The sequence below is a fragment of the Formica exsecta genome, unplaced genomic scaffold (genome assembly GCF_003651465.1).
Source record: "Formica exsecta isolate Colony F162 unplaced genomic scaffold, ASM365146v1 scaffold793, whole genome shotgun sequence".
Taxonomy (NCBI): Eukaryota; Metazoa; Arthropoda; class Insecta; order Hymenoptera; family Formicidae; genus Formica; species Formica exsecta.
The window spans coordinates 12491-24181 of NW_021853562.1; the positions used below are offsets into that span (position 1 = coordinate 12491).

General features: G+C 36.6%; 1 protein-coding gene across 1 annotated transcript; it reads left to right on the top strand.

The window, feature by feature from the left end:
- The first annotated feature begins 5018 nt into the window (after positions 1 to 5018).
- Positions 5019 to 9761, top strand: LOC115244082 (xenotropic and polytropic retrovirus receptor 1 homolog). The gene is made up of 4 exons (XM_029821468.1): positions 5019 to 5064; positions 8028 to 8197; positions 8332 to 8465; positions 8537 to 9761. Exons 1-4 carry the CDS (start codon positions 5019 to 5021, stop codon positions 8796 to 8798), a joined length of 612 nt encoding a protein of 203 aa, XP_029677328.1. The 3' UTR covers positions 8799 to 9761.
- Positions 9762 to 11691: the final 1930 nt, after the last annotated feature.

Here is an 11691-nt window from a genome sequence, read left to right on the forward strand (position 1 = left end):
AAAAACCCTCGCGAATAAACGCAATAAGTAAATACTGCTCGCATTGCAAAAGAACAGGACACAGCCGCGACGAATGCTGGAGTCTAAACGGAAAACCGAAACATAGTACAGATAAACTAAAAGTCGGAAATCAGAAAAAAACACGCGAAGAAAATATACGCGACCGAAAGAAATCGCGACGACAGAAAAGGAACGCCGATAGCGCAAGTAGCAGCAGCGAAGACGAGCAGGATGAAGCGAGAAAGAAACAACCGCGACCTGCATCTGAGTATCGCGTTACACATATTAAAGATATGCCACGCGCACAGAAAAAAAAACGGATTTATTGCTAATAACATTACCAATGCGACAAGCAAAAGACGGAAAAATACAGATGTTGTACGACTCAGGGTCGACCAATTACATTTATACGGGACAATACAGACGTACTAGACACGAAACAACAAAACATCGTACAGCATCGTTGCTGTTGCAACGGTATCCATATCGTTTCTGTCGCAATTACATGTTTACTTTTGCAAGCCTCTGTTTGGTTTTGTGGTTGCAAGTACATTTGTATTTCGCACAGTGCGTTTGGATTAATACGGTGTATTGGTTGCGTTTTCTCAGATATGTATCTGGAATTTATTTGGATACACTTTTTTAAGTCGTCCTCCGTTATTATGATATATGTTAATCCTTCTCTATTAACTGCGATTATTTCGTGGTTTATTTCCGCGTGCGTAAATATATTTTTATGATCGTACGTAGGTAATGGGGTTACCTTTATTATATCGTATACTGGTTGTGAGATTAGTGGGAATCGCAATACAGTAAATATGATTGATCCTTCACGGTATGCAGTTATTTTAATATATTCTTCTAGTGCTAACCATTCGTCGTTTCGAATTTCGAAAGGAAAATATAAACCGTGAGGTAATTGGATAGCTGCTTCTTTTAAATGTGTTATAATGTCGCTAATAGGTCGCGCATAAAATTCATAATTAGAAAAAAGAGTGACCAGTTCAATATCAGTGTCCTCGTCTTGGCGTCGTCTCCAGCGCAACCCGGCACCAGCACAGCGTTACATCTTAGCGAAGGACGACAAGTTTTGTCAACCTAAATAGGAAACAACCCCTGCCGAATGAGGACACTGGCACAATTCTAATTCGTTAAAATCCTGAAGAATCCCTACTTTTGCATAATTTCAATCCGTTAAAGTTTCTGAAAGATCCCACTCTTAAAATTAGAAGACGCCCATTTTTATTCCCGCAATAAATAACGTTGTTACCGGTTCCATAGTAAGAACCAGGTCGGGAAAAGATTACGAATTCCAACCCGCAAAGGTCCGTTCCGCGAGTCAGAAGACGCGAACTTCTGTAGACTTATCCATACGCATATTAAAATAACTATTGTTTTCATCATTTTGATATGATGTATAGCAAAGTAGTTTAATTTATTATGAATAAATTTATATTCTAATTTAAATCCAATCTTTATTAACCCCTCTCATTCTCCAGTCAAAAGATCGCACCTGGTCCCATCCCGCGTAATAGAGATTAAATTCTTTTACCAAAAAGAGACCGCCGAGCGAACTTCTGAAAAACAGAGTAAAAGCGATCCTACCGGTCGTTTACCTGATTTTCGGACAATCAAGTTCGTTCGACCCGATTCTAACGCTTCGAGACGTTTAACTTCGGGATCATAAAGATAGTGGTTGCGCCCTTCCACTGACTCATCCTTCCTCGAGTCTGGACGTAACAATACGTTTGGCAGTGACCGCATTCCTTCTATAATCACCATTAGCTATTCAATTAAATCTCGATCTTTCTTCTTGCACAAGCTCCAAACATCTAGAATCAATCGTAAACAGCTCTTTACTTCTTTCTTAAATCTTCTTCCTTCACTCTCTCATCATCTAGGATCCAATAGCACTTCTTTTTTAGAAAATAACATAGAATAATTTAGAATATAACATTTTTTTGCACTTTTCTAAAAGACGTTGTAACCTCTCTACTTCCAGCGCATAAATCAGATGATAACTCAAAGCAAAAAAAGAGCAAACAATAGACACCAATCCCTTCCACCAGCCCCCTGGTGGAATGAGAAATGCATCTCAGCAATAGAATTCAGAAAACAAGCACTCCTTACATTCCGTAAAAATCCCTCACGAGCTAATTATCTCCTTTTAAAAAAACAGGAAGCCTCAACTAAGAAAATTCTCCGACAGTCAAAGCGCAGGGGATGGAGAGCTTATTGCGGGTTTGTCACCTTCTTTACAAATATCTCAATCCTATGGAGAGTCGTGAAAAGATTTAAAAATAGGTTCCTTAACACTATTCATCTTCCTTGCTCTTCCAACTTTGGTATCTCTAAGGAAATCCAGACTCTAATTAATACAATCTCTCCTCGTTCTTGTCTCAACAAACTCTCTACTTCTCATTTTGACCTGAATCGCGAGTACTCCTGTCACATATTCGATAACCCCTTTCGTTTAGATGAGATTCTTCATGTCTTCTCTTCACTCAAAAGAAATCGTCTCTTGGCATGGATCAAATAGATTACTCTTTACTCTCCAATCTCCCGGAGGAATACTTTTCGCTTTTCCTCTCTATCCTGAACGGACTCTTTTCTTCAGGGGACTTCCCTGAAACCTGGCAACACTCTCTGGTATTTTTCATTCCTAAGTCCACCCCAGGAAAATTTCGCCCTATTTCTCTTACATCTTGCTGCCTTAAAGTGCTCGAGAAATTCATTCTTCTCAAACTCGACTGGTGGTTAGAACGTTACCAAAAGCTTCCATCTTCACAACTTGGCTTCCGTAAATATCGATTCTGTCTTGACAATCTTTCCATTCTCACATCAGAGATTCATACAAGTTTTACTCGTGGCACGGCTACAGCTTGTCTTTTCTTAGATTTATCAAACGCATTTGACGATGTCATTCCTGCCATTCTCATTTCTGACCTGGAAGAGCTGGGCTTACCCCGATGCCTGTGCCGCTTCGTCTACAATCTCATACACTCTCGCAAGCTTCAGTTTGTGATCAATGGCGAACTCACGGACGAGTGTCTCTCCTACAAAGGAGTACCACGGGGCTCCATTCTCAGTCCTGTTCTTTTTAATATTTATGTCTCCAAACTTAACAGACACATCGGAGAAGAGTGTGAACTCGTTCAGTTCGCGGACGACATTGCCATCTTTGTTAGCTCCAATAAGATTGAGAAGGCTCTCCTCGAATTAGAAAAATCGGCCAATAAAGCCTCTAAGTTCCTCTCCTCTAAAGGTCTTACTGTTTCATCCTCTGAATTTTCTCTGGTGATCTTTACCAAAAAACATATAAATCCCTTGGCCTATTTCATCAACGTGGGAAATTCGGTCATCGAGTCCTCTGCCTCATATAAGTTTCTAGAAATCCACCTTGATTATCACCTTTCCGGAAGGGATCACATTCATGCTCTCTCTTCACGTTGCTCTAAGCTCCTTAATATTCTCTCTTTGCTGAGAGAAACATGGTGGGGTGGCCCCGCTCCCTTCTGAATATCTATAAATCTTTGGTCAGAGGCTCCTTGGAGTATGGTTGTCTCACCTTCCCATTTAATAACCATACCCTAATGCACAAACTCGAAAAGATTCAGTTTCAGTTGCGACGACTTTTTTCTTTTCGCGGCCAAATGCTAAGCGCGTTCGCCGTTTCGATCTCTCCGTCGCGCAGATGGACGTTGCGCCGACGAACAGGAGCTAGTTCGCCGAGCGGAGGACGCGGGAAAGTCGGGGACAAAAACGGAAAAGATTTGATAAAGATTAACGCGCCGGGTAGGAACGGGATGGTAAAAGTTCCGCCGTGACGAAATCCGAGAGATAATCGCGAAAATCGAACTTGGGCGCCAGATACGGTCTTTCACGCATCAATTCGCGAAACGCACGAAATAAGCGCAAGATAGATGCGAAAGAAATTGCTGGAATTCGCCACGGGCTGGCTAGTTCGCCTAACGGTAGAGGGGCAGGGCGAGTGTTGTATTAACGCGATGATTAAGCAAAAGGCGACAAATATGGGAGCGACAAACACAAGCCGAAATTAATGACGTGAAGTAAACAAAAAGAAATAACAGATTTATTTCTAAGGAACGGAGCCGAGGCTCCTCACGAGTAATAATAGTATGAACGTCCGTGCAGATATTCGGCTGCGGTAAAAAGAACGCGGGAGTGAGACTGGGTGTTAGACACAAAGCGCGAAAACCCCGAAAGACTTACGCCGCCGTCAGACCGCTATATCGGCCGTAATCCTCTCTCGGCGTTAAATGCGCCTCGCACCGCGGAGATGACAATTAATATATATTTCCGACTGTAATTCGGGCGAGAACCCAATCCGATTCCCGATATCAAACCGCCAAAGGCGACCGTATCGCCCTATTATTATTTAAATACTATTGCGCATTTAATTCTAACAGGCAGATCACGACACACGTACATTCTTTAGTTCCGAACAAACGTGGCACGCATACCTGACGATCGACCCACACGCACACAATCCATGTGATAATCGCGAGAAAGCTCTTATCGAACGCGCACACAATGTCCTGACGCGACGATTTACTAAAATAATATAACGAATTTACGCGGCTCACACTCACACTCGAACGACCGACATACAACACGAACGGGACTTAGGCGCTAAACGGGCGAGAACCAACGCAAATACAATGCTCGGAATCCGAATCTCCAGAGAGATGACACATGGTTTAATAAAACGCGAGGTAATGTCTCGATTCGCGGAAACCGATACTCTCAAGGCTCCGGGGCTCGAATCGTTTGACGACGTGGCCGTGACGCGAAAATCTACACCAGAGAGAAGCCTGAGAGAGGCAATGCCGGCGATTTTCGTGGGACGCTTTTTCTAGGCCGTAGGGCAGCGCCGTGCATCCACTTTTAGGAATTGGAAACACTTACCCACATCCACTTTTCGGTACTGTCGGTCATTTGGTTCATGTCCGTGCTAATATACATCCACTTTTCGAAACTGTCGGTCATTATGGTTCATGTCTATGCTAATACATCCACTTTTTGGCTATCATAATACTCAGTGTACGAAAAATATAAATAGAAAGCTTATGAATCAAAAGTTATGGAATATGTTATAAACTAGTAGTTATATAAATAACACGGTTATGCATAATTAATAATAATTAATTAATAATAATAATTAACATTTTAGTTAAATTATTACTATCACAAAGTATTTTACAATTTTGAAAAAGGACATTTTTGTTATTTATTAAAATTTACATTTAATAGCCAGCAGTTGTAAGTAAAACGATAAATAATAAAGTAAGCAAATCGCGTCGCAAGTAACATGATATGCGATGTATTTATGTCACGTGTTATAAAATGTTGAATTTTACTAAATTATTGAGTATTATGATGAAATGGCAACATGACATACGTCATACGTCAATCTCTAAAACACTATTTTTTCACATTTTTTTTACATTTTTGTCTATATTTTTTTTTCTTTAATTATAATAATTATAAATATTTATTTCCCTGCCTCTACCCCTCCCTCTTCCTCTTGCTTTTCCACCTCTACCTCCTCTTCCACCTCGTCCTCTCTGTCCTCCGCGTCCTCCCCGTCCTCCGCGTCCTCCCCGTCCTCCGCGTCCTCCCCGTCCTCCGCGTCCTCCCCGTCCTCCGCGTCCTCTCCGTCCTCTATTATTCATTTGAACCATAAGAGACGTAAGAGACGTAAGTTCTTCTTTCTATACTTTCTATATAAATGTAAGACACATGTAACAGAATTTTGGTTAATACATAGTGTTGTGCTTACAATTAGATAAAAAGAAAAAATTAGCTATATAAACATGAGATGGATATATGTTAATGTAAATTAATTTTAGATAAGATAAAAATAATTTGTTTTAAATATATCTAGATAAAGATAAAATTATATAGCTAGTGCCCTTTGTACTACATTATTCATTAGAGACGTAAGTTCTTCTTTCTATAAAATAAAAATAAATGTAAGACACATGTAACAGAATTTTGGTTAATACATAGTGTTGTGCTTACAATTAGATAAAAAGAAAAAATTAGCTATATAAACATGAGATGGATATATGTTAATGTAAATTAATTTTAGATAAGATAAAAATAATTTGTTTTAAATATATCTAGATAAAGATAAAATTATATAGCTGACTCATCTAGATAACTTCCACAATGCAGTTAATATTAATACAGGCAATATTAATATATTATAAACGTCTACTACATAAAAGCAAATATCTTAATATCTTAAACATTTGCAGTAAAGTAAACCAATTTATCTGAATGTTATCCTAGATAATTTAATAAAGATAACACTTTTTTTCATGTAAAATGCAGATGAAGATAATATATATTTTTATTATATAAGATTACGCCAAAATGTCATGTGCATGGATAATCATCTATATAATTTTATAAAGATAAGAGAAAACACTGTTAATACATGTTATAATGTTAATACGTTAATACACGTATATAAACAAATAATATTATAATTATTCACAATGATTTATTTTACACCTGAATATCATATTTAGAAATTAGCACAATTCTAAATATAATATTTTGGTGTAAAAAAATCACTATAAATAATTATAATATTGGATGATTGCATAAGTTCGTGCCCGATTTTCATAGATGGCATTAAGTTACTGCATGGCGGAGTTCTATTGTTTTCGTGTGGTAATTGTTGCTTACACCGAATAGATGACGTTGTCTTATGTCAATTTAGCGTCAGACATTGTTCAGATTGTTCAGATAGTGCATAAGAGAAATCATTAAAAATGGAGAACGAAAAGGTGCATTTGCGGCATGTAATGTTATATGAATTTCGGAAAGGCCGGAAAGGCGGGATTGCACAAAAAAATATTCAAACCGTTTATTTGGACCGCGCTCCTGCTCTCCGAACAGTCAAAAAGTGGTTTGGCAGATTTCGAAATGGTAATTTCAACATGGAGGATCAACCCCGCTCTGGACGGCCTTCTGGCATTGATAATGACATTGTGCATGCCTTAGTGGAAAAAAACCCAAGGATTACAACTGAGGATATTGCTAAGAGGCTGAACATCGATAATTAAACCGCTTTTCGTAATTTAAAAAAGCTTGGATACGTTTCCAAGCTTGATACATGGGTGCCGCATCTCCTGACTGAAAGGAATAAGCTAAACCGTATGACTGTGGCTCTTTCTCTTCTCGAGCGTAACAAAAAAGAGCCTTTTTTAGATCGAATGGTAACAGGCGATGAAAAGTGGATTCTCTACAAAAACGTACAGCGAAAAAGGACATGGAAAACAGCAGCTGAAGGAGCAGAACCCGTAGCAAAGGCTGGCTTGCATCCGATGAAGGTGTTGCTGTGTGTTTGGTGGGATCGCAAGGGAATTATTTACTTTGAGCTGCTCCGACGCGGCGAAACAATCACGGCGGACAAGTACTGTGAGCAACTAACTAGACTCGCTGCAGCTATTCGAGAAAAACGTCCGATTTTGGCCAATCGAAAAGGCGTCATCTTCCACCACGACAATGCTAGGCCACACGTCGCTCAACAGACGCTGCGAAAACTGCAGGAGTTGCAAGGGGAAATTCTACAGCACCTGCCATATTCTCCAGATATTGCGCCTTCAGATTTTTATCTGTTCCGGTCTTTGCAGAATAGTTTAAATGGCAAGAATCTCAATTCCGAGGAAGCTGTCGAAAACCACCTTACAAACTTTTTTCAAGAAAAAACAAGTTCTTTCTTCAAAAATGGAATCGACAAGCTTATAGATCGTTGGAAAACCATTGTAGAAAAGAATGGAGACTATATAATTGATTAATAAAAGTGTTATCTCTAAAATATAATCTATTGAAGTTTATATTTAAATCGGGCACGAACTTATGCAATCACCTGATACAAAATGATTGTATGTTTATAATTTTATCAAAATTTTTATTTAAATTTTCTTTAAATTTTAAAGTTCTTAATTGTTTGTAAAATTAATATAGAAACGATGTGTGCATACTTTCAGTGGAATATAAAAGTCAATGGGAGAATCCATGGTTATGGTTATGGATATGTAGTTGCCTTATTAATTCGATATATTCATACACATGGGATCTCAAGATGGATTGGGGCCTTTTAGACAGTAACGCCGGCGAAAATCGTTTTCTGCGTGAGGAAGTGGTTTATTCGGCATCTGTAAGTAAAATGTATATTAAACGTATTTGACTTACAACGTATTGTAACGTATTTGGCAATGAAAAAAGTATTAATTTTATATATAATTTGTTATTTATATATTTTATATTTTATATATTTTATATGTATTTCAGTGGTTTTATTACTTTGCAATAATCGAAGATTTTATACTACGTTTTGTATGGATTGCAAGCTTTGTTCTTGTTGAATGCAAATACATTTCTAGCGACTTAATGACTTCCATCGTGGCACCTCTTGAGGTCTTTAGGTAAATATACTTTTTGAATTTATTTGAAAATTTCTTTGCATCTTTCTATTTTATCATAAAACTGTTTTTAGACGATTTGTATGGAACTTTTTCCGTTTGGAGAACGAACATTTAAATAACTGTGGTAAATTCCGTGCCGTACGCGATATCTCGATAGCACCCATAGAAAGTTCTGATCAGACGCAAATTCTACGCATGATGGATGACGAAAATGGTGTACTTAATAGGGGCAAGCGTAAAAGCGGTGGTAAAAAACAGAACAATGCGAAGGAGGAAAAACGAGCATTGCTTAAAGAAGAAACCATAGATATCGATATATCGAATGCAAGTTGAATATAGCTCAAAATTTTTGTACAATATTACTTTTAATTTGCTGCAATTGCAGACTGCTATTGGAAGTGTCTGAAATTTAGTACTTAGGTAGGGAAGATAAATCACAATTTCGTAAATAACATATATTTGATTTTGCTACAATATAGATGATTATCAAATGCTTCAGCTTAATATTATGAGTTTGAAACTCTTAGCCTCAGTGCCTTTCATATTACTGTCACATAAAATACTTTACGATAAATTAAAATAACACAAAATATCATAGCATCTGCATTGAGTCTTCCAATACAAAGAGTTGTAGCTTGGATTAACTTTATGAATTGTATAGTCTACAGGCACATAATAAGAAGAGTTATACTCACAAATGAATCACATGAAACATACTTTGCATGCTTTATGAGTTATTGATGATAAAGATTTTGTTTGCCAATGATTTTATTGACTATATTGCTACTAAATTTTTTCTAAAAATGCCATTTTTTAATAATAAGTTTAATTGATTATAAATATAAATATTTCTACGAATGTAAAAAAATAGACTATTGATGCATCACATAGTCTGATGTTATCACGCTATTAAGATAAATGACACTTAATATATAGACTAATATTAGAGGCTGTTTTTTTATACGTATTGAACATACAGTACTTACGTCATATGCATTGCAGTTTATTGGATTATATAAATTATTTTCTGGCAGCAAGAAGAATAGATGTACATACCATTTGCAAATTCAATATTTAATTTAGCAATCCTTTGTATTATTTGGATAATACTATTTTGTATAAAATAGTATTACAATTAATCCACTATTTTATAGAAATATTTTGTGAGATAATATTCCCCATTATTCATTATTAATTTGGATATTGATAATATAATTTTTGTAAGAAAGACTATTTAGTATTTTCAGTTATTAAATACTTAAATATATATATATTTAATAATGAGGAAAGAAGTCGCGCAGATGAATAGCTCGCGAAAAAATCGGCAGTAAGCCAACCATAAAATAAACACAAATGGTATTGAACTTTTTTTACAACTTTGCATTAAATACACTTGGATAAGAAATGACCATATAAATAATGAAAAATACAATAATGCTATTTTTTTCAAAGCGTCACAATTGCGTACGTTTATAAAATCAAATTTATATATTTGAAAATTAGATCAGACATATGTTAAACATAACCATTGTAAACAATTTGAGGACAATCTTTTTTGTAGCAGAAATGTCTGCAGATTATTAAACAATGTATGCAGATTATTTATCTTTTCTGTATAATATTTCACATTAGATATCTTTATAATTTTACAAGATATTTTTATAATTTTAAAAACATAAATATATAAACTGCAATAAAATCAAATCTGCAGAAAATTGCATACGTCTTCAATTTCTTTTGTTAATAATAAAAAAAAAAATTTGTAATATAAAAAAAATGTTTTTAAAAAGATACATATTATCATCACATAAATTGAAATATAACTATTATCTCCAATTAGATAAATTGAAATATAAATATAAATATTATCTCTAACACATTTTTATAAAAATTATATGTAATTATAATGTTATTTTCAATATTAGTAAGTGATTTTCTCCGTATTAATTAATATATAATTATAATTAATATATTATTATACAATATATGTAATTTTCGAAAGTACAATCATTTTCGAGATAATTTAAAAGACCTCTCTGTCTACACTAAAGAATCGGGCTCAGCCCCTACACCAAAGTACGAATTCACGGCGACGAAGGCAGAACGAAATAATCCCGGACGCGATTGCGCGTGGCTAAACTGGCGGAGAATAACCTCACTGGCACAATAACTCTTCTGGTGCTGCCACGGGGTAGATGACGTCCTCTCGGGCACGATCCCTTTTGCTTCCGATCGCCGGGATCCTCTCCTCTCGTCATAGTAGCTCTCGTAGACAAAGATCGCTCTCGAACACGGCTCGTTATCGCACACAGGCTCGCGCCAGTCTGACCCGGAATCGTCGCGATCCAGAATCGATACCTCCGGGCCAGCCGGGGCTGCGCACACGGGGTGCATATTACCGCGACCAATTACGCGCTACCGCGCGCTGTGACCGGCGGGCGTCGCGCTCACGATCGTATCGGGGTTGCGCGCGCCCCTGTTATCGTGAAAGATATTTTCCTGGGGCTCGCTCGGCGGGGCCGTTGCGAGGTCCAGATCGTACGGCTTGGCCGGAAATATGGTTACGACTCTCGCAGCCGTCTTTTCCTGCGGGCCGCGTCCTGCAGCGGCAGCATTACTGATCTTGAAAATGCTTTAAACAGTAAATTAAAAAAAAATGGTACGACAGAAAGTAATTAAAGTAGCCGAATATGCATATATTATGTGTATAAATGTATATATAATGTACATAAATAATTTTCAAATTTGACTTTTGTATAAATTGCATTCACAAAACATATTTAATATATTATTTTTTTGATATAAAAATTGAAAAGAATTTATTCACGAACTTGGATGATTTGCAATTAAACTCGATTCTTCATCGTGAAACTGAGCGTTCTTCGCTGAGCCACTGCATACAATTGAAACATATCTTAACATCGATATTTATGGTACACATTTGCCTTAATTTATGTGATTTTTTTTCTCTTCTTAAAATTAAAAGTATTATTTTTTATACTTGATACACTTGTGATTTTGTTTAGCTAATAGAAAAAGGGAAGAAATAATTTTGTTGCACATATTTTCTACATTATATACAAAACAATTTATTGTGCATATATATATATATATAAACACATACAAAAGACACATACACAATTAATAAAGATTATAAAAGTATTATACTACACACACGCGCGCGCGCACACACGCACGCACGCACGCACACACACACACACACACA